The sequence below is a fragment of the Bos mutus genome, chromosome 16, assembly GCF_027580195.1.
Source record: "Bos mutus isolate GX-2022 chromosome 16, NWIPB_WYAK_1.1, whole genome shotgun sequence".
Classification (NCBI taxonomy): domain Eukaryota; kingdom Metazoa; phylum Chordata; class Mammalia; order Artiodactyla; family Bovidae; genus Bos; species Bos mutus.
Genome location: NC_091632.1, coordinates 35,747,244 through 35,774,421, shown reverse-complemented (window position 1 = coordinate 35,774,421; position 27,178 = coordinate 35,747,244). Strand labels below are relative to the sequence as shown.

The window sequence follows — 27,178 nt, the reverse complement described above, 5'->3', positions numbered from 1 at the left end:
TCTCTGCTAATGTCAGGTAGACATTCTTTCTTCCTTGTAACTCCATGGTAGGCTAACTACTCCCTCAAAGTGACCTCCTACGTGTAAGGTCTCCCAGCCCCAATTTTAGCCCCGCTCCAGCCCCAGGACAGGGGCCAGGCCTCAGTCCCCTCTCAGGCCAGGTACATCATCCAGGTGTCTCCTCCCAGGGAAGGAGAGGGAAGCATCCACAGTGGGCAGAGGGGAGAAGAGCCTCCTCTCACATCCAGTTCTCTGGTCTGGTTCCGGGGGTGCGGGGAGCTAGGGTGGAAGAGAGCAGACAGTGGAGGGCCGAGTGCTCCCGCACCCCAGAGCACTCCTCCCCCAGAGCGCCTCCACTGCAGTGCAGTGTGGCCACGCAGCCAGAGGTTCCCACACTCCCGACCCTCCACCTTCAAGCCACAAAGGCAGCCCGCGTGCCTCGCAGCCTGCCTGGGAGCTGCGGCCGCCCTTTGTCCAGAGTTCTGGCCACTCGCCATCTGGAGCGTGGCTCCAGCCAGGGGATCCAGGGAGCGATCAATGTGCCCCTTCGCACACACCCGGGGGTAAGGGAGGGGGAAGTATGTTGCCTCTCCCCAGTCCCATCTCCACAGCAGGCTCCACTCACGTCCGGGCCCCGGGCCCCCAGCCCTGACTCTGCACTCCTTCCCCTCCCCAACCCCATCTCCGCAGGTCCATGTCCCAGCTCCCACCCTCATCCTCCGTGTGGCCTCAGCAACCTCTCGATGTGCCTATGGGCTCTCCCTGCCTCGTACCTAGTAATAAATGCTCAAAAACGTGGACTCACCACCGTCACCATCATGTCAGTTGTCTCTGAGTTCATGGGACCATGGGCAACATTTAACCTCTATGACCCCCTGGTTGCTACCTGTCAAACAGGGAAGGGATAGTCCCCTCCCTGGGCAGTCCTAAGAAGCCCTTGGAAGTCCTTGTGTGGTGCTTAGTAGATGCTGAAAAACTGAAATTGTTATCCCCATCGAGCACTGCTTGGATCCCCACAGAGAGACCCCAATGCCCTCCCCACCCCTAGACAGACTCAGCAGCCTGTAGACCCTGGCCATCGAGGGCCCCTAGGGGCCTGCCTGGCTGGGGGTGACTCTGAGTGGCAGCCTTGTCCCTTCACACCTGGGGAGATGAGTTGGGCGCCTCCCTGCTGTCCTGGATGCTCTCTCAGGGGTCACAGCAGGTGGTCCAGGTGGTAATGGAGGGCTGGCGGGGGACTCGCTGGAAGCTACTAGGCAGTAGGAGGGGGCACAGCACTTGCTGCATTTGGATGAGCCCAGAGCGAGGGCCATGGCACAGAACAACCCCGGGGGCACCCATCTCTGCCCTGTGCACAGCCTGGGGTCCTTGTGGTGGCCCTGGATGTGGGGGCACCATTGTGGATAGTGGAATCCCTGCTTTCCCAGAAGACCAGCCTTGTTCCTTACCTGCCCCAGCCTGCCCACGCCCCACATGCCAAGGAGGAAACCCTCCTGTACCTGAGACACTGGGGCTTCATACAGCCCTGTGGACGGCACAACCTGTTAGGGAATCTGGCCCCAGGCAGGGTGGAAGGGCAGTCTGGAGCTGGGCAGAGGCCAGTGGGTATGGCAGTGTCCCCTCCAGACCAGTCCTGCCTGCAGGGCACTGGGAGGTCCGGGGCAGAGTTGCCTGGGGCCAAATGCAAGGCTGGGCAGGAGTGAATGTGTGGCTCTTCTTCAAGCAGTCCTCCTTGTTTATATATGTTTTTAAACTGTGGTGAAACACACGTAACAGTGGAGTACCGTCTCAACCATTTTCAAGTGCACAGCTCAGTGCCGTTGAGCGCATTCACATTGTTTATGTCTCCAGAATGGTCTCACCTTCCCAGATCAAAGCTCTGTCCTCATCACTCACTCAATCCCCACACCTTCCCCCTCCCCCGACTCCCATGCTCCTGCTTTGGCCTGTGTGTCTTTGACTCCTCCAGAGACCTCAGAGACGTGGAATCACATAGGATGTGTCCTCCTGTGTCTGGTTTATTTCACTGAGCTTCGTGTCCTAAGGTCCATCCGCGTTGGAACAGGTGTCAGGACCTCCTCCCTGTTTCAGGCCGGACCATATTCTGTCATACAGATGAATCACATTTCGCTTACCCGTTCACCCACTGATGGACACAGGCTGTTTCTGCCTCTTGGCAACTGTGAACATGCTGCCGTGAACACGTTTCAAAGGGTTTCCTTGAGACCCTGCTTTCTATTATTTTGGGTACAGAGCACGAGTGGAATTGCGGGGTCACGTGGTGATTCTGTTTAACTTTGGAGGAACAGCCACACTGTTTTCCACACCACTTGCACCATTTGCCCTCCCAACAAGAAGACCTCCCTGGACACGGGGAGCAGATGCCTCTGGAGCACGCGCAGCCCCCCGCCCACCATGGTGCTCTTGGCTTTGCAGTCAGCCTGGGAGGGGTGGACTTGGGGTGTGGGTTACTTAGAAATGGGTTGTGGTCCTAGATTACCGAATTCTAACATAATCACACCCAGCTAGTGTGTTTGGCCTGAGCCTCCATATCCACAGCAAGGTGCCTCAGTGGTTGTTCCCAGACACCCCACCCCAGACTTAGTGAGCTCTCCAGGATGGCGGCAAGACACGCTCCCTTCTCTCCTCCCCAGCTGCTGGGGGCTGCCGAGGCAAAGGATCTGATCCCCTCCACACCCTGGGCTGCCTCTGCGCTAAGACTGCCAGCCAGGAGCAGCCCTGGGTTCTCCCCCTGCCCCCAAACCCTCCCTCCTCGGCAGCCCCCCCAGGCTGCTGGGCCACTCACCTCGGACGTGTGAGCCGGGAGCCCAGCGACTTTCCCACACTTTGGCCCCATTCACAGTGTTAAGCGGCCCACAAAGGCCAGGCGTGTGCCTCGGAGGCCGCGCTGCCATCTGGCCCACACGCGGGGAGGGAGCCAGCGAGCCTTTCATCCGGCCGGGCTGAGATTTAACACCATTCATTTCATATTTCCCACAACTCAAAATTGGATCAAAGCTGCTCCTGTCAGGGGGAGGGGGTGGAGGGAGGGAGGAGGCATCTCCGCCACAGACCACCCGCCACCCTCACCTCCACCCCGGCCCACTGCAGGTGGGCATACAGTTGGGGTGGTGGGGGCCGGACCACTTCTGCTGGCACGTGTCTCCTCTGGGCCAAAAGCTGGCTCAGGGGAGGCAGCCAGGGCAAGGCACACACCCCCAGACAACTGCCCCTCCAAAGCCAGGAGGCAGGGGAAGGGTCCCAGCTTGGGTGCTGCTCTCAGTTCTGGGCAGGACTCTGGGGCGCCACTGCCAGCAGCCGGACAGTCAGGCATATGTGGGCTCAGGTGGGGGCTGCAGCCACAGCCCACCCCTTACTCCTGCGTTCCCTTTTCCTGACCAAGCTCCTCCTTGGCACCGGGTGCTGGGCTGGCAGGGTGTGGGAATGGGGACACAGGAGACTCAGCCACTCTGCTCTCCACCCACAGCCTGGCCCCCAGGGAGTCCATAAGCAGGCCAGCTGCCCAGCACAAGCCCTACTTTGGCTGAGCGTCACCAGGTCCCCCTTGTAGCCTGTGGGAGCTGCCAGATGGACTGTGGAGCAAAGCACAGAGCCTCTGTCCTCCGCACACCCACCCCCATTTTGCCCAGGTACCCTCTGCCCTTTGGCATCAACCAGATATGGCCAGATATCTGTGGCAGGGGTCCCCCTGCTCAAAGAGGAGCCCAGGCCCAAGGCAGGAACCTCAGGGTCACCTGCGTCCCACAGCCAACCTGGGCCTGTGTCCCCTTCAGGAGAGGTGCTTCAGGGGAGAAGCAAGTGCCAAAGGGTGAAGGTGGGCTGCCTTCTATCTCGATCCAAAGTCATCTGACATTTCCACCCCCAGAGCCCCTCACCTAATCCATCCCAGGGGTGACCAGGGGCTCTCAGGGCTGTCTTGGGCTGACTCCAAGCCAAGCCTGCCCACTATCTTCCTGCTTCCTAGACAGGGCCCTCTCTGGGTCACCAAAGGCTTCCTGTGCTACGTACTTCTTGAGCAGGTCCACCAAGCAGGCCACTCAAAGCTGCGAGTCCCTGCCAAGACCTTTGTTAGGGCCCTGCGATTCCCAGTCGCACTCAGAGGTGGCTGCTGTCCAGGGAACTGTGCTCCTGGATTTGAACTCCAGCTAATGTGCCCTGATGCCAACTGCTGGCTCCCAGGACTGAAGCCCTGCTCCCCCTTAGACCTTCTTGGATCCTGCCCTGCCCCTAGAAGGCAGGCCCAGCCCCACCCCCTTGCTCAGTCCCTACAGAACGGGATTCCTGGCTGCAGAGAATCAGAGGACAGTGACTATTCTGGGTGGAGGGGTGCTCCAAGCAGCCACTCCCCTAGGACCCAGGGTGGGGCTGGCCCCCAAGTTGTCACTGGCCCTCAGCTGGGCTGACCAGGGACCAGGATCAGCGGTTCCGCTAGTGGGTCTGAGCTGGTACAGCATTTGTGTGAGCTCCAGGCCGGGGCCTCATGTCTGCCTCCTGGCACCCCTTCCCCACCACTGGCAAAGTGCTTAAGGACAGCAGACCTTATAGGTGCCCCCAGGGCTGAAATAGGACAGCACGTGGCTGAGGCTTTCCCCCCGTCCCACAGGAGCAGTGACCACACACCTGTAAGGAGCATGCCTGGAGCCACTGTGACGGCCAGCCAGATGGGGGTGGGGTGGGGCCACGCTGGCCACCTGTTGGTTCAGAGCACCCCAGATGCTACAGCCTGATAAGCCTTAGCTCCCCAGAGGAGGGGGCGCAGAAGCTCCTGGAAGGCATCTCAGGGACTCTGGCTCCCTAAAGCTACCCAAAGCCCAGCCTAGGAGGTGCAGCGGCCCATTTTCCAGCTCTTAAGTCACATGTCCCAGGTGACAGCCTGGGGACTTGCCACATATGCCAGTAGGTCTGATGCTGAGAGCCCCCCTTCCACCTGAGCAGAGGGAGGTGGCTGTATCTGCTTCCTCCGTTACCCCTCCCCTGAGGGCAGCAGGTCCCTGCTTGGGAGGGTGTCCATCCCTCTGGAAGCTGCCGCACTTGTACATTCTAGAGCTCTCTCCGTATCTGCGCTCCTGTCCTCTGCAAGCCAGCAGCGCGGAGTCGCTGGGGAGGGGGCTGTAGGGAGAGAGGGGGACTGGGGAGGCGAGGGGCGGGGAGGGCGCCGCTCCTTCCTGCCCCCCGCCCTCGTCCCTGCGGCCTGGGAAAAGGCAGCATATTGAGGCGCGGGGCTCCCAGCATCAGGCCCCGGGATGCTAATGAGGGCGAGCGCGTTCCCACAGCCCGGACATTGTGCCGCGCGGCCCACCTGCTCCTCGGGGAGCGCCCATTGTGCCCGCGCCAATTCACAGGCAATTTAGCGTGCGCTAATGGGCCGGCGCCTTTGTGCGGCCCGCGCCGTCATTGGCCGCGGAGTGTGGGAACGGCCGCGGCACCCGGGCCCCAGGCGCCAGCCCGCCGCCCGCGCCTATATAGGGGCCGGGATCCGCGCCAGCCCGGGACGCGCCAGCTCCGCTCCCTGCCGCGTTGCCACCTCGCCTCTCCCCGCGCCAGGCATGGCTCCCAGCACCGTGGCCGTGGAGCTGCTCAGCCCCAAAGAGAAAAACCGAGTAAGTGCGCGGCCGGTCTGGCGCGCGGTCCCCGCGACCCCTGCGCTGGCGTGGCCCGAGCCCGGCTGACGCCCCCTCCTCCCGCCTGCAGCTGCGAAAACCGGTGGTGGAGAAGATGCGCCGCGACCGCATCAACAGCAGCATCGAGCAGTTGAAGCTGCTGCTGGAGCAGGAGTTCGCGCGCCACCAGCCCAACTCCAAGCTGGAGAAGGCCGACATCCTGGAGATGGCCGTCAGTTACCTGAAACACAGCAAAGGTGAGCAGCCCTGCGTCCAGGAGTCGGGCCGCGCGACCGGCTCACCGCCGCCCCGCGCTCCCTGACCCTTTTCACCGGCGCCCCGCTCATCGCTGCCCACCTCCCTGCGCCCCCAGTCCCGTTGCCCAATCCCCCGCTCCCCGCGCCCCGGCTCACCGCGGTCCCTGCTCACCGCTGTCCCCGGGCCCCGGCCCCCGCTCACCGCGGTCCCCGCTCCCCGCAGCCTTCGCCGCCGCCGCCCCCGGCCCCAAGAGCTTGCACCAGGACTATAGCGAAGGCTACTCGTGGTGCCTGCAGGAGGCCGTGCAGTTCCTGACGCTGCACGCGGCCAGCGATACGCAGATGAAGCTGCTGTACCATTTCCAGCGACCCCCGGCCGCAACCGCTGCGCCCGCCAAGGAGCCCAAGGCGCCCAGCCCCGCGCCTGCGCCTGCCCCGGCCAAGGCCGCCACTGCCGCCGCTGCTCGACAACCCGTCTGTGGCCTCTGGCGGCCTTGGTGACCAGCGAGACCGCAGGCGGCCGCCCAGCCCCGAGGACAAGAGGGCCGGGGCGTTCCTCTGGCAGGGGAAGAGCCTTCCCATCGGCTGTGCGGCCTCAGGCTTGGATGCACCCCTTCTCCGGAAGGCTCTCTCTCTCCAGGCTGGCCGGCCAGCAGGAGAGTCATTCTCAGAGAATGCGTGCAGAGTCCTTGTCATTTAGGACAATCGGGCCCGTCTTCTGCCAAATGTCTGACCCTATGGGGTTGCTCTATGTTTGCATTTCAGCAAGTGACTTCTGGGAAGTCCCCACTGCAGGGGTTCTATGATATTTGTAGATGGCGGGGCTCGGCCAGCCGGCGCCCCGAGTTGTGTGTAGAGGGCTTTCTCAGATCCGGTGCTGCCGGCGGCATTTGCCTTTTGTGAAGGCGGAACTCAAGGTGTATCCTCATAGGAAGGAGAGCGTCAGCCAGGATGGGCGTGGGGCTAGGCAGAGCCAGGCCAAAAGGCCCTACATCTGCTTGGTTGTCTGGTCGGGGCTCACAGTGGGCTGCGTGGGGCGGGTGGGGGTCTCCGCCATGATCCTTAAAGGATTTCTGTGTGGGTGGGTGCACGTGGGCACGACTTTGTACTCAGAATTTGAACTCTCGGTCATGTGGGAACCACAGGGCTGTTCTGGAGACTGATAATAAAATCTGATTGTTCAGCCCTCTCGCGATCTGTCTCTGTGCCGCACACATGTCCTTGGTAGCCACCAGGCAGGCGGGTTGGCAGGGATGCAGAGGAGTAGGCACTATTGTGATATATGCAGCCACAGGTGGGCGCTGTCCTTGCTAATGACCCCCTGGACACCCGAAGAAGGGCTGGGCTCCGGCTGAGGAGGGAGGGAGGAGGGGGAAGCAGAGGAGAAGCAGGGGTGCTAGGAAGCAGGGTTGACCGGCAGGGAGGGAAGAGAAGCTGGGAATGAGGAGTGAGGGGACAAGTAGGTGGGGCCGGAAGTGACTGGGAGTCAGGGAAGCAAGGGAGAGGCAGGCTGGAGGGGAGAGGGTCTCTGAACACCTTGGGTCCCCTTGTGCAGTAAGGGGGCGTGGCGGGGCGCCTGGGTTCCTGCCTTAGACCTCTCACTAGCTCTCTGCAGGTGGGGGTGAGAGTGGAGGCTAAAAGGGACCCCATAGCCTGAAGCACTCTCACCGCAGTCAAAGGGGTTTAGTCGTGCCAAACACGAAAGACATTCCCCTCCACGGTCCTCCCCACACATCTGGAGCCCCTGTGTCCCTGGACCAGCCCCTGGGGCACCTTCCTGGCCAGCCCAGAGGTGGCTGGCCTGCCTCCCTGCAGGTTGACCACTCACCAGGGCTGAGACAGGCAGTGCTGGCAACAGGAGGGCCAGCCCTCGCCTCAGAAAGGGCAGCTGTCTATTTTTAGGCAGGCACAGGGTGTTGGTTGAGTCTGCAGAGACCCAGAAGCACCCAGGCCAGCCGGCCCTCCTTCCTCCTCAGCACCTCTCTTGGCCCTGCCTTCCAACCCTTTCTGTCCACTCTGGAGGGGAGGTCCACAGCACCCCTTCCAGAGGAGCACAGTGCTGCTCTGCCCTCGGGTCCCTGCTGAGCCCTGGGAGCAGCCCCTCCCACACCCACAAGTTTACTGTTTGTGTGCCAGACACGTGGTTGAACCATCCCTGTGGGTGTGTTTCCAGGCCAGCCTGGTGGCCAGGCCAGCCTGCCAGGCTGCCTCCCTCTCCTGAAGCCCTGCCTGAATCACCCTGGAGCTCTGAGTCTGTGCTGCTCACAGGTCTGTGTTCCAATGGGCCTTGCCAGGCAGCCTGTGGTATGCTCAGACAGAGGCTGAGGTCGAAACCCAAAGTAACTGGCCCAGGAGTTTGGCACCGAGGAGGCAGGTGCCAAAGGTACCTGACATACTGTCTGCTTCCAACCCTGGGCTCCTTCGCAAAGCTCCCACTGCCTTTTAGGGGTACACGTCCCTTAAGAGTCTCCAAGCCTTCCACGGTTTCCAGAGATGGGCCCTGAAGTCTGTCCCCAACACCATCTGGGAGCTTTCTCAGCTTGTTCCCTGCAAACTCCCACAGACTCCATCTTCCACGAGGAAGATGCTTTCCCCTGCACTCTGAGGATCTCGCCATCAAAACACACTTGCCCAGCTGCAAGGGTATCTGCCACCCCGGTGGGGTGGGGGAGGGGGCCCTAGAGAGCAAGGTACCCAACTCTCCCCGTTTGCATGGGATTTTTGGCAGCGACGGGCCTGTGCTCCTAGGGAACCAGTCTGGTGGGGTCACAAGCGCCTTCGCGTGCAGGAGTTGGTCTCTCTGGTGGTCTGCACGTTCCAGGTGCCCTCTTTGCACTAGCTCATATCACACGAGGTCAGCAGCCAGCTAGCTCAGTGAAAGAACAGAGACGACGACAGCCCAGAGGTTTTGCGTTCAGTTGCCTCGCTGTCTTCGCTCTTAAGACCCCCGCCCGCCGGCCTGTGTCCTCCCTCCAGTCTTCACCGCGGCGGCGGCGGCGGGAGGGGCGGGGCCGGCGCGGACGCTCATTAGCATAATCTATGCGCGGGAGGCGTTTAGCAGTCAAATATATGCGCATATATCTCCATGGCTGATGAGGCTGGCCGGGCACTTTCAAAATGGCGGAGTGTGGAGCGAGCGGCAGCGGGAGCAGCGGGGACAGCCTGGACAAGAGCATCACGCTGCCCCCCGACGAGATCTTCCGCAACCTGGAGAACGCCAAGCGCTTCGCCATAGACATAGGTCGCCGCGGGCTGGCACAGGGAGAAGGGCGGCGTGGGCAGGCGTGGGTGCGGGCGGCGGGGCCGGAGGGCCGGGGTGGTGGCAAGGACGAAGGGCGGGGCGCGGGCCGCTGGTGCCGCACGGCCTGTCGGGCCTTGTGGTCTACGACGGCTGGCGCGTACAGCCTTTCGGTCCTTGTAGTCTGTGGGCTGCCGGCGCGCGCGCCCTTGCCGCGGCGACCGGACTGCAGCTCCCAGCAGGCGCCGCGTGGCCGGAGCAGGGCATGCCGGGGCTCGCAGTCCTGAGGGAGAAGCAGCCGGGCGGCCGCCCTGGCACTCCGCCTCGGAGCGGGGGTGGGGTGGGGTTCGGCCGCCGCGCGGGGCGTCTCCCCGCTGGCGGGAGATCGGGGACCCAGTATCTGGGGCCAGGGTTTTGGAGGACTCGACCCCCACGGGGCCCTCTTCCCTCCCCGACGCGCTGACGCCTGCCGGCGATCGATTTCTCAGATGTGGTCGCTGAGGCGCGGAGACCCGGCTGGTCAGTGGCCAGTCCAGGCTTCAGCCTGAGCGCCCGGGACCCCCACGCGCCTGGCCAGGCATGGCCGCTCAGTAAACGCTGGGACTGACCGTGCGATCCTCCCCGGAGGGGTTGGGCCGCCCCGCCCCCCGTCTTTGGGAGTCCCTGGAATCAGGGGCTTGGGTGGAAGGCATCCAGGGAAGTGGGAAGCGCCTTGAGTCCCAACCTGCAAAGCGCGAAGCCGGGCGGAGCCTAGCAGAGGGCGGGCATGGGCAGCTCTGTGAGCGGGAGCTCGTCCTCCTTGGGGGAGACTTGCCAGAACGATGCCCTCGTGGACGTTGGGCTGGAAGACGGTGAGCGGAGGCCCAGCTTGGGGGCTCGATTGAGCCCTACCGCTGTCCTCTGAGCCCTGCTCACTCCGGAGGTGACCCCAATCCACTGGTCCTGTGCTCTGAGCTTCTAAACTTGGTGCTGCTGCTGCCCTAGCTCTGGGAGTTCTGCTCCAGCCAGCCGCACCTAACTGGTTTCTGAAGTGCTCCCAAAAAGTTCCTGGCCACAAGTCTTACCTCGATTGTTTGGTGTGGCCCCAGCTTGTCTCTGCAAAGGGAGGAGTGCCTGCCTGTCCTCCCTAATCAAGGTTCCTTGGCAGACCCAAAGGGATGTTTCCAGTGTTTGTATTTATTTCCTCTCTGAAATCCGCCATTCCCGCCGCCCTCCACCTCCGGTCTGGGTCCTCTGTCTGTTAAGGACATGTTCATTGCTAGTAAGGACTGACTTTTGCTAGTGCAGCTAGCTGCTGAAGGACCACTTGGGGCAGTGGTCCTCAGCCGGGAATCTGCAAAGCCAGAGTGCTTGTCAGTGTTCGGTTTACAAGCAGGCTCCCTCTTTTGTCTCCCCTCCCCAAGCCTCTCCATCCAGGAGGGCTCAGCTGCAGGGTCCTCAGAGAGCCCCTTCCTCTCTGTGGTGGGGCACCCCTGTCTGCTGGTGGAGTCCCTGCTTCAAAAGCCTCAGGGAGGCTTTGTATCAACACATACTTGAAGCTGATTTGACACCAGCTTTTTGTTTTGTTTTAGTTTTGGCTGCACTCAGTCTGTGTTGCTGCACGGACTTTGTCTAGTTGCAGGCTTCTCACTGTGGTGACTTTCCTTGTTGCAGAGCATGGGCTCTGGGGTGCTCAGGCTTCAGGAGTTAGTTGCAGCTCACTGCAGAGGCCCAGCTCAGTCATGGTGGCTCACAGGCTGAGTTGCTCTTTGGCACATGGGGCCTTCCCAGACCAAGGACCGAACCTGTGTCTCCTAGACATGGATTCTTATCCACTGTGCCACCAGGGAAGCTCTGACTCCAGGTTTCTCCTGGGCCGGGGGAGGGTTCCTTGGGTGAAGCGGAAGGGGCCGCAGGGCGAGAATGTGTGCAGCGATGTCCTGCACCTCTGGGTGCCTAGAGAGGAGGGACTGCGCACCCAGGCCCCCAGGGATCTGGATGAACGGGTCTTGGCTCAGGTTCCTCCCATCAGTCAGAGATGCTGTGGGCCCCAAGGTGGGGAGGGTGGGGTGGGCAGGAGGCCTGGAGAGCCCATGGTGTCCACCAGAGAGCACAGTGCTGTGTGGGTGTACCTGGTCACTGCCCTTGTCTGCTGTGGCGTGTGGAGCCGGGGGAGGACAGGTTGACGTGCAGTCTAATCCCAGGGGACCTGAGAGCAGCCGGGATCTCCTGGTCCCCGCAGGCTCCTGCATGCTGCCCTGTGAGCATATCTGGGCTCAGACAGAGCAAAGGCTGCACCCACACCACTGACCCCTTCTGCTGCTCTCAGCAGGGCTGGGTGACAAGTCTGGGCAGGGCCAGGCTTCTCCCACTTGGTGCACATGATGTGCAGTGCACAGAACCCAGCTAACCACACCCCCCAGGGTCCCCCACAAACCATCACAGTCATGGCTGTGATATGTAGCTGACCTGGAGAACACACCATCTGCAGTTGGATTTCTGTGACCAGAGAGTCTGTTGATAGTAACTTCTGATGAGCTTGTCAGATAGGTCTTCATCCCTTTGCATTTGCCGGTGTGTGCATGATTTTTTTTGGCCACGCCATGTGGCATGTAGTATCTTAGTTCCCCAATCAGGGATCGACTGAACCGGCGGGTGGGGAGCAGTCTTACCCACTGGACCTCCAGGGAGGTCCTGTATTGCCTCTTTTTAGGAAAAGATTTGTTCATAGAGGTGAATCCGGCAACAGGCATTTCAGTGAAAGGTGCTGCGGGCCAAGCTGGGATTGGGGGCAGGGAGGAGGGATAAGGAGGCTTAAAGCCAAGTTCTGTGTCTTAAGCTCATGGCCTCGGGATGGGAGCAAGCCCAGGACAGTGGATTCAGTAACTGGACGTGGGCCCCTCCGTGCCTGATGAGGCTGGCTCACAGGATGTCTCTGGAGGCCCTGTCCACGCTGCCACGTGGGCGGCTCCAACCAGGACAGTGCGCTTGGTCTCAGAAATGGGGCTTTGATTTTTGTTACCTGGAAGAGCCGTGGCCCTCGGGTACAGGGGTGTTTCCAGATGCGTGTTGTGACTTGAGCATTTCCTGTATGCTCCCTTGGTGTTGTGTCACAAAACAATGGTTGTTGATGATTTTAACCTTCCTCTCATGACGAGGGCTTCCTCCTTATTTTTGTCGGGCCTTCTGAGAAGCACAGTTTGTTCTGAAGTCGCTTTGCAGAGCTGAGCCTTTGCCTCTCTCTACTCTGTGTGTGGTTGGCTGCTTTCACAGCCCTGCATCACCTGGAGCCTCCCTGATGCCTCCTCTCTGACTCCAGAAAGGACCACTCTGGGCATCTTTTTAACTTGCCCAAAGGCCTCATCTGCTTCCTGATGTTCCATTCTCGGTCACATGCCAGGGGCGTTAACGAGTCCTGCTGCTGATCTCCCTGGCGACTCCAGGCTTCGGGTGGCTGCTCCCGGGGCCCTTCCTTCCATGTTCCTGGTGAAAACAGTCCCTCCCCAACCTGTCCACTCTGATAAATGCTCCTTTTAGTGCCTCTTCCACCGCTTCTCCATGGACTGTCAAGGGTGTGCTTTTCAGTGAAAACAGTAGATTCATCAACTTTTTCCTTTGGTTCATCCTCATGATCAAAGCTTGAAACCGAATTTTCCTAAACCACCAGCAGTCACTGAGGTCACCCAGAAGCAGCCCTGTCTCTTTGCTCCTCTAGGAGAGACAGACAGTTACCACTTCAGCTGGGCTCTGAGGAAGAACAGACCTTTCTTTTCAAGGAAGGCAAAGGGTTGGGGTCTCATAGTTCACTCCCTTCCTCTGTTTGGTGCCCTGCAGGCTTTTCAAGTTCAAGTAGCACCAAACACCTCGTGGGCAGGACCCAGGTCTGGCAGAGGAGGGCCTGTGGAGGGGCAGCCTCAGGTCCCTTCCAGCCGCTCCTGAATCTGCCGCGTCCGTGTCTCCCCCGCAGGCGGGTCACTGACCAAGCTGGCCTACTACTCCACCGTGCAGCACAAAGTCGCCAAGGTGCGGTCCTTCGACTACTCTGGCAAGGTGAGCTTATGGGAGGGGCCTGGGCAGGCCCTGGCACTGTTGAATGCTCACACCCCTCTGTGCCTCCTAGCTCAGCTCCCCTTCTGCCCCCGCTCATGCCCCTGGCTCCCACATGCGTCAGCACTGCTGTGGGTGCTTGGGGCTGTGTCTCAGCGTTGCCCCCTCCCCAAGGCAATGCACACACGCAGTCCCCCAACTTCTCCCCAGGACACAGAGCAGGACCACGAGCCACCCTATGAGATCTCAGTCCAAGAGGAGGTAACCGCCAGGCTGCACTTTGTAAAGTTTGAAAACACCTACATAGAAGCCTGCCTGGACTTCATTAAAGACCACCTCGTCAACACTGAGACCAAGGTCATCCAGGCGACTGGGGGTGGGGCATACAAGTTCAAAGACCTCATCGAAGAAAAGCTGCAGTTGAAGTAAGTATGGACCTTGGGATGGGGTGCGGTGAGAGCTCAGAGGCTGGTTGGCCTCGGCTCATGGGTCGGGCTCTGAAGTAATGACCACAGTGGCCCAGCTGCTATACACCCCCTCCTCCCTGCTCTGGGGATTCCTGAGACCCCACGACCATAGTGAGACTTTGGGGAGCTGCCAGGGGCCATGGGCCTGAGGTCAGGCTCTGGGCCAGCTGCAGTGGGATTTGGGTGGCCAAACCTCAGGAAGGGAACTGTGCAGGGGAGTGGGGGGGCGAGGGCTGAAAGGGAGGGGAACCCCGAGACCAAGTCTGCCCGCTCCCGTGGTGACATGAGGCTCCCTGGCCCACTGGATGGAGGCTCTGGGGTCCATGGGCACACCAGCTCCAGTGAGCGGGCCCTTCTCTCTCAGGGTTGACAAGGAGGATGTGATGACCTGCCTGATCAAGGGCTGCAACTTTGTGCTGAAGAACATCCCACACGAAGCCTTCGTGTACCAGAAAGACTCCGACCCTGAGTTCCGGTTTCAGACGAACCACCCCAACATCTTCCCATATCTCCTGGTCAACATCGGCTCAGGGGTCTCTATCGTGAAGGTGTGGCCTGGCTTGTGGAAGAGGGCGGGGCTTCCACAGTGGCGTGTCGAGCCCTGGCTATGTGTCAGAGCTGTGCTAGGCATAGGGACACAGGCACACTTGGGCCTGGCTCTGGTGTTCATGGGCCACAGGCAGAGTGCTGGACACCAGCTGGCTGTGGGAGGTGGCATCTCTACTCCCACCATGAGCACCTGCCAAGCGTCCCCAGACTTGGCCTCCAAGAGGGCTGTAACACGGGTAGGGGATACCCCGAGTCGCCACATCTGCTGGCCGCAGGACCTGCTGGCCGGTGGCTGGGGGCCTGCTTGCTGATGCATCTGCCCTTGTTCTGCTCCAGGTGGAGACAGAGGACAGGTTCGAGTGGATTGGCGGCAGCTCCATCGGGGGCGGCACCTTCTGGGGGCTTGGGGCTCTGCTCACCAAGACAAAGGTATTTTGGCTACTAGGGTTGGATGCTTCTGGCTGCAGTTCCCTCCAGAAAGGGAAGGCTGTGGGGTTGGGGCTTGTGCTTGGCGGGGGTTGTGTGCAAGTGGCTCTCCCCTTGGTCTCTTCCTGTTACTTAGCCTCAGGAGGATGGGCATCTGAATGGCCAGAGCATCACCCGGCTGGGTGCTCCAAAGAGGATGCCCACCTCCCCCTGCCCCGCGCCCCCAGGGCCATGTCTTGAGATGGCCCCGGTTGGCGGCTGGCATCCTTCACGTGCTGTGGGGCTGGCTGGGGAGCTCCGCCAGCTCGCGGTCCCTGACAGCCCCATCTGCTCTGTCCCCCAGAAGTTTGATGAGCTGCTGCAGCTGGCCTCCAGAGGCCAGCACACGAATGTGGACATGCTGGTTCAGGACATCTATGGAGGGGCCCACGAGACCCTGGGGCTAAGCGGCAACCTCATCGCCAGCAGCTTCGGGAAGTCTGCCACCGCGGACCAAGGTACTGGCCCTGCGCCTGCTCTCGCTCACCGCGGTGCACAGCGCCCACCCGGCTGCCTGCCCAGCGCACTGCTTCCGTCCCCCAGAGTTCTCCAAGGAGGACATGGCCAAGAGCCTGCTGCACATGATCAGCAATGACATCGGGCAGCTCGCCTGCCTCTACGCCAGGCTCCACTGCCTGGACCGCGTGTACTTTGGCGGCTTTTTCATCCGCGGCCATCCGGTCACCATGCGTACCATCACCTACAGCATCAACTTCTTCTCCAAGGTAACAAGCTGCACTGCCTTCCTGGCCCTGCCCGCCCTCAGCCCAGCCTCCCCTCTACCGTGTCTCTAAAACTAGCAGGCCTGAGGGGAGGGGGCAGCGAGGCAGGACCAGAAACTGAGTGCCCCAAACACCAGCCCGCAGCCCCTTCCCACCCTCTAGCTTTGGGTGTCCTGTGTTTGGGGCGCTGTGGCCGTCCCTGAGTTTGGCATGTTGCTAAGGGTGAGGTCCAGGGACTGCCTCTCACAGAGCTCTGGGTGAGCTTTGAGGCTGGGGTGCTGCGGGGGCGTGTCATACCTGGTGGGCACAGGAAACTGGGTGGCTATCTGTTTTTGTGGAAGACGCTCCACATGCTCTAGGTGGTAGGCTTTTAAACTCCATGTGTGCGTACAGTCCCGGGGGCCAGTGCACTGTGGGCAGGCTTCACCGTGTTGGGAGGGAGGACTCCTGCCTCAGGTGGATGTGTGTTCTTGGGCCAAGTGCTGTGTGTGCGAGGCTGGCTTCAGGGCTGTTTCTGTGGCAGGGGGAGGTCCAGGCACTGTTCCTGAGGCACGAAGGCTACCTGGGCGCCATCGGAGCCTTCCTCAAAGGAGCCGAGCAAGACAGTGAGTGCAGCCCGGCTATGGGTCCTGGCCCGTGTCCAGCAATGCCAGAAGGGGAGGTTTCAGGGAGGCTGTGAGTGGGATGTGGGGGCTTCATGGGCCCCTCCCAGCAGTGGCAGGAACTTTTCCTGTGATCGCTGAGGAGCCAGTGGAAACCAACTCACATGGGTGCCATGTAATCAGCCCACAGGATCCTCGTGCATGGCGGGCTTCATGCAGAGGCTCCACACACGTGACGTTGGCCCTCCTGCACCCTTTGGCCCCTTGCCACCATCTCTCCAGCTGTTGAGATGTGCTTCCGGTCTGTCCTCTTTGAAGGACACGTGAAGGAGTCGCAGGTGTGATTCTGTCCCCAGAAGCGCAAGGCAGGCTTCTTTGGGATCAACACCAATCAGAGTGGCATGGGCTGACCTCACCGTGTCCTTGAGTCCAGTTTCTTACGTGAGATGAGATAAACCAGGGAGGCCTTTCAGAAGCTTGGAAAGGTCTCAGTGATTATCTTGCCAGGTCTCTGAGCCCATGAGAAATAGCACAGCAGAACAGCCTGGCACCAGGGAGACCTTCAGTGGCTGGTCCTCCAGATGTGGCCCAGCCATCCCCGGCTTGTAGCTTGCCGAGCTGCTCGCCCCCTGACGTTGGGTCTCTTGTCCTGCAGACCCAAACCAGTACAGCTGGGGAGAAAACTACGCCGGCAGCTCCGGGCTCATGAGCTCATCGCCCGAGCTCTGCCCCACCCAGCGGGCAAGGAGCGGCACTGTGAGTACGGAGTCAGGGGCCTTGGGTCCCACGTGCGCCACCTCTGTGGACTCTCTGTGGTCCCCCAAGAGAGGCCCTGTGTTGCTGCAGCCAGGCTCAATCCTGCCCCTTCCTGGTGCAGGCCGGTCTCAAACCACATACTCTGGGGGTTGAAGAGTGATGTTTGTACCTGCAGCTGACTTTCCTCCTTCCTTCTATAACATCTCAGCTTTTACAGACATTTAGCTGGAGCCCCAGAGCCATGCAGTCCTTCCCGTGTCTGCAGAACAAAGATAAAGTTTAGGGAGGCTGGGGATCTCTCTCCAGAGCTCTGGCCCGTTTACAGCACAATCAAGTGAAAACCCAGTGGGACCCCTTCTCTTAAGTCATGTTCTCTGCACGACAGCTCCCCAGCAGTCCCTGGCGTGGAGAGCTTGCTGTCCTTGGGAAATACTGCCTGTTGCTCAGTCTCCCCTTGGGCTGAGGAGGCCTGTGAAGCTGATGTGGAGTGGGGCTTTAAGGTGGGACTGGGCAGTCTCACATGACCCACCCTGGCCCAGGGCACTGTTTGAACGCTGTTGCTGGCTTGTTGACAGCACATCCCAAATAGCCCAGGAGCGGCTGTGAGAACCACGTGGGGCAGGAGGACAGGCCAAGCCTGCAGGAGCCGGGTCTGGGCCTGCGGGTCGGGGCGCCTCCTTCAGGACAAGCCTGTGGGCTGTTTAGAGGAAAGACTGCTTTTCATTTGTGGATGTAGTTTCTAAAAAGTTGGCATAAACATGGTGAGAATGTGCATCATCCACGTCTCTCTCCTGGGGGAGCCCCCGACATGTGGCAGCCCTGGTTCCCAGGCGAGGCCCATGCTCCACGCTGCGTCCTTTACACCCAGCCCAGCCATGCAGGGTAGCTGGGTCCTTTCTGAGTGCAGGTGCCTAGGGCAGGGGTGGTGAGGCCCAGGCCTGGTCAGAGCTGTGACTGATTTTCAGAGGAAGGCCCAACATCCTCCAGGCCCCGTTTCTGATTCTCGGAGGGCAGGCAATGCAGATCCCTGCTCTACAGGTTGCAAAACTAAATGGGCAGGTGGGAAGGCTAGAAACCCTTCAGCCAGCCCTAACGTGCACACAGTCACCCTCTAGGACCTGCGCCCATCTGGTGTGCTGGGCTCCCTGCAGCCTTTCGGGTGGGTGTGGGGATCCCCACTGTGTCCTAGAGATGCTTCTCTGAGTATCGTGGCCTAGATGAGGTCCAGCTCAGATCTGAGCTCCCACCCATCAGGGAGGTGGGGGAGCCCTTGTAGGCCGGCCCAGCTGGAGACCGCCACCTTTGACCCCCTTGGGAACACGGCAGCTTTCACTCTGCTGAACACACGTTCAGGGGCATCCTCGAAACCAGTCCTTCCCTCATGGGGTGGATCTTCTCATCCCGACCATCCCTGGCTCCAAGCACACCTGCTGCCCCAACCCACTAGTGGGCCCGTCAGAAGCACTCCTAGGGGGGCAGTTCCCTGGAGGGTTGTGGGGGCACCTGGCGGGCGAGCCCGAGCTCGCTCCTGTGGCCTTGGAATGGCTGCCCGCCCCAGTTCTCATCTGAGGTCAGGGCCGAGTACATGGAACCCTTTATTCCCATGACACTGGCGTCAGCCTCGAGTGTCCAGGCCCTCTCAGCGTGGTGGGAGCAGTGGCTTGGCACTGGGACCTCAGGAGGGGCAGTGTGTCCTTGCTGGAGAACTGGCTCTGGGCAGGAGCTGCAGGACGGGCCCCCTGGGCAGGGAGTGAGGATGGTGGCAGTGGCACCCCCAGTAGGAGAGGTGAGGACCAGGCAGGTGGCTGTGTGCACAGGGTCCCGAGCTTAGAGCACAGCACACAGGGTGCAGCAGGAGAACAGAGGGTGTCCAGGAGGTCAGGGCGTCAGGCTCAGGCCCGACAAGTGGAGGGGACACCCACCTGAGAGAGGACGTGAGGGGCCCAGAGATGGGGGGAATGGGGCTGTCCACTTACCATGGGACAGCTTCCCTTTGTGCAGAGAAGCCGGTTCTTAAACTTGCAGGAGCGGGTTTTGATTTTTCTGAAAAGACATGGCTGACGGACCTACCTGCTTCTCATCCTTCCAGTTCGACTTGCTGGAAATGGACCGGTTGGAGAGGCCACTGGTCAACCTGCCTCTCCTTCTGGACCCATCCTCCTATGTACCCGACACAGTTGACCTCACGGATGACGCCCTGGCCCGCAAGTACTGGCTCACCTGCTTTGAGGAGGCCCTGGACGGGGTGAGGATCAGAGCTGGTGGGGTAGGGGTGGGGTGAGGGATGGGAACGGAGCTGGACATCCCCCCAGGAGTAAGACACCCAACCGTCAGGAAAGGTGACTGTGGGCCTTTGAACACGGCCATCTCTGAATGCCTCGGGTTCCCAAGGGGTCACTAGAGGCATGGTGAAGGACAGGGACTTTTCCAGGAGCTGTTTATTTGCAGCATTGTTTATAGTTCAGAAATGTGGCTCTCCGTCGTATCTGGTTGGGACATGGTGTCAGCGAAGCTCATCCTCACTGGCTCGCCTGGCAACCCGTGTTTCCTGAGAAGGCAGGCGGGTTGCAGAGGCACAGGAGCAGCAGGGGCTGGCCCCGGGACTCAGGCTAGTCACGTCTCAAGGCCACAGAGCCCCCTAGGAGCACCTCCTTCTCCATGGAGCCCCTGAGAGAGGCCCATGGGATCTGTCCTCAGAGTGAGGGTCCCGCCCTGCCCACACGGACTCTGAGGATGGTCCAGAATTGCCTGTCCCCTTGGCCAGATGGGAGCTGGTGGCTGGTGGGCCCCGGGGATCATATCGGAGGACACGAACATGAGCTTTGGGTCAGGGCAGTGGCGACCCCGTTTCCAAATGGCAGGGGAAGCCCCCAGTGGCTGCCATGGCAGGCGGGTGAGCCTGCCATCCATGGGCTTGGGGCTGCCCTAAGCACCGCTGGCCACCCTGTCCTTGATAGGTCGTAAAACGTGCTGTGGCAAGCCAACCGGGCTCTGTGGACGCAGCCGAGAGGGCCGAGAAGTTCCGGCAGAAGTACTGGAACAAGCTGCAGACGCTGCGGCACCAGCCCTTGTGAGTGGCCCCTGCACCCACCCAGGCCAGGTTCCGGAAGCTGGGTGCCCTTCCCCCACGCTTGGGGGCCCTAAGCACAGCCCGGTGCCTACCCAGCCTCACCACCCACTGGCTTCCTGGGCTTCTCCTATTGGCATCTGACACCTTGAGGACATCTCTGGAGGTGGAGGGCGCAATGGGCAGGTACTTGGCTGTCCAGCCCACTCAGCCACTTTCCACCTGGCTCTGTCCCCAGCGCTTATGGGACCCTGACTGTGCGCAGCCTCCTGGACACGAGAGAGCACTGTCTGAACGAGTTTAACTTCCCAGACCCCTATTCCAAGGTAAGCACTGCCTTCTCGTGGGTGAGCGGGTGCATGCTTGTGGGTGAGCAGGTGCATGCTTATGGGGAGGTGCGGGGTCCTGGCAACAGGCTGTACCCTAGAGTCGCCCTGGTGAGGCCTCATCCCCTAGAAGCCCTGGGCAGCCTGTCAGCAGCATCAACTGTGGATCGATCGCAGGCAGCATGGTGACTATCTCAGCAGAGCAGAGTCGCAGGTCTGACGAGCAGCTGGTATGGCTGTGGGTGATGGCGCCTCCTGAGGTCGGCCTGGACGCTCAGAATTGGTGCCTGAGGATGTCTGTTCTGCTGACAGGCCTTCCAGGGCCTGGTGGGCGGCCTGGAGGCACCTCCTTGGGCTCTTTGACCAGGAGGCCACATGCCCAGGAGCAGTGGGAGGGGTCAAGGGCCAGCATGACACACAGGCTTCTGCCCACCACCCTCCCCAGCACACAGGGGTCTGGGACGGGATCTGTGTGCTGAGGGTTTCATGGTCAGATCAGCAGTGCCCATGAGGATCTGGGCCCCCGCCCTGGCTCTTCTCTGCTCTGCCCTGCCCTTGGCCATGGCACAGTCACCCCTGGGCCCCAGCCCTCAGGGTGCAGTTGAAACCTGCACCGACACCAGCGCCCCTGGCTCTCCCACCCCCACTGCCGTGCGTCAGTGCCATTTTTAAACTGACGTGGCCTGGGTGTGTTTGGTCTCCTGTGATGACGGCACTTGGGGTCTCCTGTCCCCTAGGGAGCAGGCCCACGGTTGGTGGTATTCCTGCAGGTCCCAGCAAGGTGCTGGGGGCTGGGGGAGGCTGGCCCGTGTCTTCACATGTGTCTCCCCGCAGGTGAAGCAGAAGGACAACGGTGTGGCGCTGAAGTGTTTCCAGAGGGTGGTCAGTGCCCTGGACGCACTGGACTGGGAGGAGAGGCAGCTGGCCTTGGTGAAGGGGCTGCTGGCTGGCAACGTCTTTGACTGGGGTGCAAAAGCCGTCTCTGAGTAGGTGCCTCCCTGCCCCTGGCCTGTCCCGCCCCCTCTTTCCAGCTCAGGCTCAGAGCCGCAACCCCTTGGCCACATGTGGCCCTGGGTGGCCCCAACCCCTGCCTCAGCTGGCTCAGCTTGGCCCACCAGCAGTGGGTCTCAGCAGATGGGGTACAGCTCAGGCCCTGCTGGACACCTGTGGCCTCAGGAGTGGACGGGACAGGCACGGGGGTCAGCCTTCCTCTCCATAGGAGAGCAGGCGTGTGGGTTTTTTCAGTGGGAAACTCCACGTTTACGGTGGCCATGTAGAGTAGATGGAGGTGGTACAGGGTGTGTGGAGGAAGCATGTCCCTCACCAAGTTCAGCAGCCCTGGGTCACGGGGTGCGCCTCCCAGGACCCCCATCCCCCGTTCAGTGCCTTCCCTGGGCTCACCTCCGTCTCCACAGAAGCGGCACTGCCATGCAGGGGCCTCACCCGGTCCAACCCTGGGTGCTTCTGGACCCGGGCTCCTCGGAAAGCCGCCACCTCCCTTCCTGCCCACATACCTGCCACCCCTTGGGCGAGGCTGGTGGCCGGCACTGCCCAGGGCCTGGCCTATGGCCGCAGCACGGAGGCTCCTGTACACCTCCCCCTCCCCGGTGGACGCGGCAGCAGTGATGGTGACCGTGCGCTCGTCCAGCTCGGGGCCTCAGGCAGCCAGCGCTGAGGTCGGGGCTGAGGTCAGGGAAGCTGATGTCGGGGGTGTGAGAGCCAGGGCTGAGTTCAGGGTCTAAGATCAGGAAGCTGAGGTCTGGGGCCTAAGGTCAGGAAGCTTAGGTCAGGGAGCTGAGGTCGGAGCTAAGATCAGGGAGCGGAGCTGAGGTCAGAGGCTACGGTCAGGGAGCTGAGACTGGGGGCTGAGGTCAGGGCTAAGCTAAGGTCTGGACTTTGGGTGACTGTTTGTGTCTTCCTCCCCGTGCAGTGTCCTTGAGTCTGACCCGCAGTTTGGGTTCGAGGAGGCAAAAAAGAAGCTGCAAGGTAGGGGCACCCAGGGCTTGCCTCTGGTCTGGAGACTCGGGGGAGAGTAGCGGGGGCCACGTGTCCCAACCAAGCCGGGGGCAGGTGAGAAACGGGCAGTGGGTGACCTCGTCCCTGTTCCCACAGAGCGGCCCTGGCTCGTGGACTCCTACAGCAAATGGCTGCAGAGACTGAAGGTACACAGCCGCCACACCTCTGTCCTGTGCCCTCGGGGCCTGGGGGCAGGGGGCTGAGCGGGGTTCCTAGGACGGGCGGCAGTGCAGGGGATGGACGCACAGCTGCCCAGGGGGGACCTGGGGTAAGCCAAGGGCTCACCAGTCTCCCCCGCCCCCAAGCTGGGAGTACAGGGTGACTTCCCTGCTCCGAGCCTGACTCCCACAGGACAGACATCAGGCCGCTGGCCTCAGCTCAGAGGTCCTTCAGGCCAGCTGTTCTGGAAGAGGCCGGGGCTGCCCCATGCCCCCGGCGCTGGCAAACCTGGCAGCCCTTGCCCAGCTGTGGGGAGTGGACTGTGGAGGTGTCTGGAACGCTTGGACGCGCCTGTTCCCAACTGAACGTCCTGGTTTTGTCTTACAGGGGCCCCCTCACAAATGTGCCTTAATTTTCGCAGATAACAGTGGAGTAGACGTCATTTTGGGAGTCTTCCCCTTTGTCAGGGAGCTTCTCTCTAGAGGGACGGAGGTGAGTGTAGGGGCCACACGGCAGGACCCTTGCCCCACGCGCCTGCGCCCGGTGGGGTTGGCGTTGCCCTGGGCTCCTCCGTGCGCAGGTAGGTGCCAGGGAGGCCGCGGCAGGGCGGGAGGAGAGGAAGAGACCCCACGTGTCGGGTTCCAGGGCTTATGTCAGCCTGACCTTGGTCAGCCTGACATGAGAGCTGTCCAGGCCGTGAGAGGTCGCCAGAAGCCATGCTCTTGGCCAGCAGCGCCCCCGGGGTGGAGGGGTGTGGGGCGGGCAGGTGAGCCCAGGCTGGCCTGGCACCATCATGGTTGCTAAAGAGCTGGGCATCCTGCCACAGGTCATCCTGGCGTGCAACTCAGGACCCGCCTTGAACGACGTGACCTATAGCGAATCCCTCATTGTGGCCGAGCGCATTGCAGCCATGGACCCCGTCATCCAGTAAGCTGTGTGGGAGGCTGGGCCCGGCACCCTGAGGGGGCAGGGGCAGGGGCCCGGGGGGGCAGCTTCCTGGGGTGTCACCTCACAGTGCCGACCCCTATGCTCGGCAGCTCGGCGCTCAGAGAAGAGAGGCTCCTGCTGGTGCAGACAGGCTCCAGCTCCCCATGCCTGGACCTCAGGTAGGTAGCCCTCCACTCCCAGGCCTCCTGGGCCCCCTGGGCGAGGCAGAAGTCAGCAGGGCTGGCCACAGCCCTGTGGCAGGGGACCTGCGAGGGTGGGTGGAGGGAGCAGGGGCCCTTTGTCCCCCTGTAAGTGGCGGGGCCATCTCCCCACCGGGGGTAGTTGCTCTCAGATAATCAGTTCATGGCTATAGAGCTCTCCATCCAGGGCTCCTAGAAGGTGGCGCCACCCATGTAAAGGCAACATGGGACTCTGGGTGTCAGCCTCTCCGTCTCTTCTTGTGACACCTCTCTGGTGTCGACTTCATCCCTCCCTGGGTGGGGGGGACAGTAAAACCCCATGCAAATAGAAAAGCATCACGAAGGCCCAGTTTTCAGGACAAGCCGCCTTGTAGAAATGAGCACAGCTGCCGCAAGTCCCCGAGGCCTTGATCCCCAGGTCTTGGGAGGGCGGCTGCCTGGCTGGTTGTCTGGGGAGCAGGCTGGACTCAGGGCCCACAAAGTTGGTGAGCTCAGGGTCACTGCCTTTGGCAGGAGGCTGGGTGTGACTCAGTGCAGGGCTCGAGGCCCCTGCCTGCACCTCCCTCACTGCCTCCTTCCTCCCCAAAGCCGCCTGGACAAGGGGCTGGCCGTGCTGGTGCGGGAGCGTGGTGCCGACCTGGTGGTCATTGAGGGCATGGGCCGTGCCGTCCATACCAACTACCATGCGGCGCTGTGCTGCGAGAGCCTGAAGCTGGCTGTCATCAAGAACTCCTGGCTGGCTGAGCGGCTGGGCGGCCAGCTCTTCAGTGTCATCTTCAAGTATGAGGTCCCAGCTGAGTGAGGCACGGCCCCCGGGCTACTCTGCTGGTCACGCGTCAGGAATGTATTTCGACTGCAACAGGGAACCGTGTTCAAATCAAAATATTTATATTGTGCTTCAGTGACTCGGAGCCGGGTGCGCCGGGGTGGGCCCAGTGCTCATGGCCTTGGGCTCAGTGTTCCTTTAATGCTGCCGTGTTCGTGGTGGGAGACACAACTTTTGTCCCATGAGACATTCGTATTGGAATCTATTTAACTGTTAAATAATCTTTTATATATATATACATATATATATATAAATATATATACATATCCGCCTCTGACAGGATGCCGAGGTCGGGGCGCAGCAAATAGAGTTTCCAGAGTGAGAATGGAGCGCCTCTGCCTTTGCTGTTTCCTGTGACGGGGGCCTGTCTACCCTCCTGGGAAGCCCGGCAGTGGGGTCTCTCCCTAGGTGGCCTCCAGAGTGTCTGGAGAAGACCTCCCCCCACGCCTGCCCTCCATGGCCCCAGGGACAGACTGGGCTCTGAGCAGCTCTCCTGACTCAAGAGCCTGCTGAGAGGACGCCCTGGCTTCGAGGACCCTCGAGGGCCCTTGGGCTTAGTGATGGGTCTGTTCTCCTGCTCAGAGCACCTCTGACCACGTGGGCGTCCAGGCTCAGAGCCCTGCCCGGCTCTGGAGGTTACTCCTCTCCCTCCGGACCCGTCCCTCAGGCTGCGCCGGACATGAGCTGCAGATGTTGGGTCGCTGCAGAAGTGGATGTGCAGGAGCTGTGAGGCTGCCTGCGTGTGCCAGGGTCTCGGGAGTGAGGAGTTACGTGAGGCCCTGCCACCACGGCTCCAGCCTCAGAACAGCCCTCTGCACTGGGAAGGACCAACGGCCCAGCACCCGGGGCCGCTGGAGAACCCAGCAACATGAGGACAAGCCGGCTGAGGAAGGCCAGCGAGGCTGTCCCTGCAGGGACCGGGGCCTGGTCCTCTTTCCCCAAGACCCCCTCACACCTGTGCTGCTGCGCCTGGGGAGCCAGGGCCCTGTACCCCATTCCAGGAGCCTCAGCTCGGTGGTCTGGGACCTACACCGAACCCCAAGGTGTGCGACATGTCTTGCACCTCAGCAGCCACCCCGGGTGACCTGAGTACTGGCCCTGCTCCTGGGTGGATCTCAGAGCTCTTACTGGGCCAGCAGAGAAGGGCCGGCTTTCCTGTGAGTGGCCGCCAGGGGGAGCAGAGGGCCCAGCCAGGCCTGCTCACTGTGTGGTCCCTGACTGAGAGGCCCTTTCCTCCAGGGCTCCCCCACCTCCACCCCAACACTGCCCCCAACCCCTGGCACGGCTCAGCTTCTTGTGGCTACCTTTGTGAGGTCTGCCCAGGCCGCCCCTTGTCTTCCCCTTCTCCCTGGTGGGAAGGCAGCACTGTCCTGGCTGGTCTGGGGCTCCCTGTGCAGAGGGCACCCAGCCCAGACACCCAGCAGGGCTCCAGGGGTCTGATCAGAGCCCTACTTGCCCTGGGTCATGACCCCTCACAGGTCTTCCCGCCTGTCCGGCTGGGCCCCTGAGCATCATTGGACAGGCCAGGGCAGCCTGAGGGGCTGCACAGTGAGAGGGCTTCAGGGCTCTGAGCACCTGCCCCGCCCATTGCTCCTCTTGCCACCTCCATTCCCTTTCTCAGCTGGAGCAGAAGGGCCTTGGGCCTCCAGGAGCTGAGGCCAGCCTCTGAAAGTTAACTGGCCACAGAGGCAGCACCCACCTGGGACTGAACAAGCCTTATAGATCGCCCAGCCTGTGTCCCTCATGTCCACACCCCCACTGTTCCAGAGACCCTGAGAGCCCAGATGCCCTGCCTCCCGAGGCTGGGCTCCAGCTCCACAGGCTGAGCCCCTCTGACTGACCAGAGGATGGAGGCAGCCTTGCCAGCTCCCGGGGGCCTGGGGGGAGGAAAGTGGAGCCAGTACAGCTGCCCACCCCCAGGCCTTTGCTGAATGTGGGCAAGTGACCAGCACAGGTCCCTGGGACCTACAAGGGACATGGCAAGAGAACGCCCACCCCAGGTCATCCACACCCACCAGCCTCCAGCCTTTCAGACACTGTTCCTGGCACTCATGGCCTCCGGGGCCTCAGCGCAGATCGCAGAGCTGGTCCTGGTGCGGGCCCGTGGCCTCCCCAAGCTGAGCCTGGGCGGGGAGTACCCTAGGAGCACTGTCCCTTGCAGAAGGGCTTGGAGTGGCCCCTGACACCTCAGCTGGCTCCTGTGCCAGCCAGATTCTCAGCAGGAAGAGTGGACAGACCTCCTTAGGACCCCGCCAGCTCCCCAGCTTCTCCAGGGATGGGTAGTCCTGAAAGTGTGTGCACAGAACTTCTCTGGGGTCCCAGGCAGTGCCAACGTCTGCCCCCGACAAGACAAGCAGGGCTTGGTGGGGTGGGCAGGCTACAGGATAGTTGGGGTTGTGGCCCTGGCCCCGGGCAAAGTCCAGCCAAACCATCCGTGGACAGAGGTAAGGGAACAGGAACACTGTGTACGGGCCAGAGAGGGAGTGAGCCAGGAGCCCACGTGGGCAAGCACGGATGTGTTTATTGGAGTTGTGTTCAGGAGTTTACAAGCATATACAACGTCCCGTACAGAGCAGGGTTTGTGCAGAGCCAGCCAGCAGTCTGTGGGGATGGCCATGCTCTCGTCACCCTGGGCGCCTGACAAGCACACCAGGCCTGGCACAGCAGGACCGGGCAGACGCGCGCCCACACACGCCACACGGCTGAGACTGGGAACAGTGGGAAGGGACACGGCACCATTTTCATATTGTAGAAGCTTTTGTCTCTTAAAAAATTTAAATATCCCTCAATGTGTACGTAAATCTTAAACGGTCATGGAAGCTTTACCTGATCCTGGGACGGGGGTCCCTTCCTCCCTGGGAGGAGGGGCGGGGGCCAAAGGGCACAGCCACGCCAGGGACAGGCAGGCAGCCTCCCATCCTGAGCAAACACTGGCCTGCCAAGGCCCGGACTGC

General features: G+C 61.4%; 2 protein-coding genes across 2 annotated transcripts; both read left to right on the top strand.

The window, feature by feature from the left end:
• The first annotated feature begins 5,540 nt into the window (after nucleotides 1-5,540).
• Nucleotides 5,541-6,960, top strand: HES5 (hes family bHLH transcription factor 5). Its single transcript, XM_070384460.1, has 3 exons — nucleotides 5,541-5,621; nucleotides 5,713-5,878; nucleotides 6,102-6,960. Exons 1-3 carry the CDS (start codon nucleotides 5,568-5,570, stop codon nucleotides 6,377-6,379), a joined length of 498 nt encoding a protein of 165 aa, XP_070240561.1. The 5' UTR covers nucleotides 5,541-5,567; the 3' UTR covers nucleotides 6,380-6,960.
• Nucleotides 6,961-8,962: 2,002 nt separating this feature from the next.
• Nucleotides 8,963-24,575, top strand: PANK4 (pantothenate kinase 4 (inactive)). The gene is made up of 19 exons (XM_070385086.1): nucleotides 8,963-9,119; nucleotides 13,063-13,145; nucleotides 13,353-13,567; nucleotides 13,974-14,157; nucleotides 14,495-14,587; nucleotides 14,928-15,081; nucleotides 15,167-15,348; nucleotides 15,869-15,950; nucleotides 16,603-16,703; nucleotides 18,793-18,948; nucleotides 19,661-19,773; nucleotides 20,009-20,096; nucleotides 20,931-21,082; nucleotides 22,027-22,082; nucleotides 22,209-22,258; nucleotides 22,659-22,763; nucleotides 23,098-23,198; nucleotides 23,309-23,377; nucleotides 23,987-24,575. Exons 1-19 carry the CDS (start codon nucleotides 8,996-8,998, stop codon nucleotides 24,198-24,200), a joined length of 2,322 nt encoding a protein of 773 aa, XP_070241187.1. The 5' UTR covers nucleotides 8,963-8,995; the 3' UTR covers nucleotides 24,201-24,575.
• The last annotated feature ends 2,603 nt before the right edge of the window (nucleotides 24,576-27,178 follow it).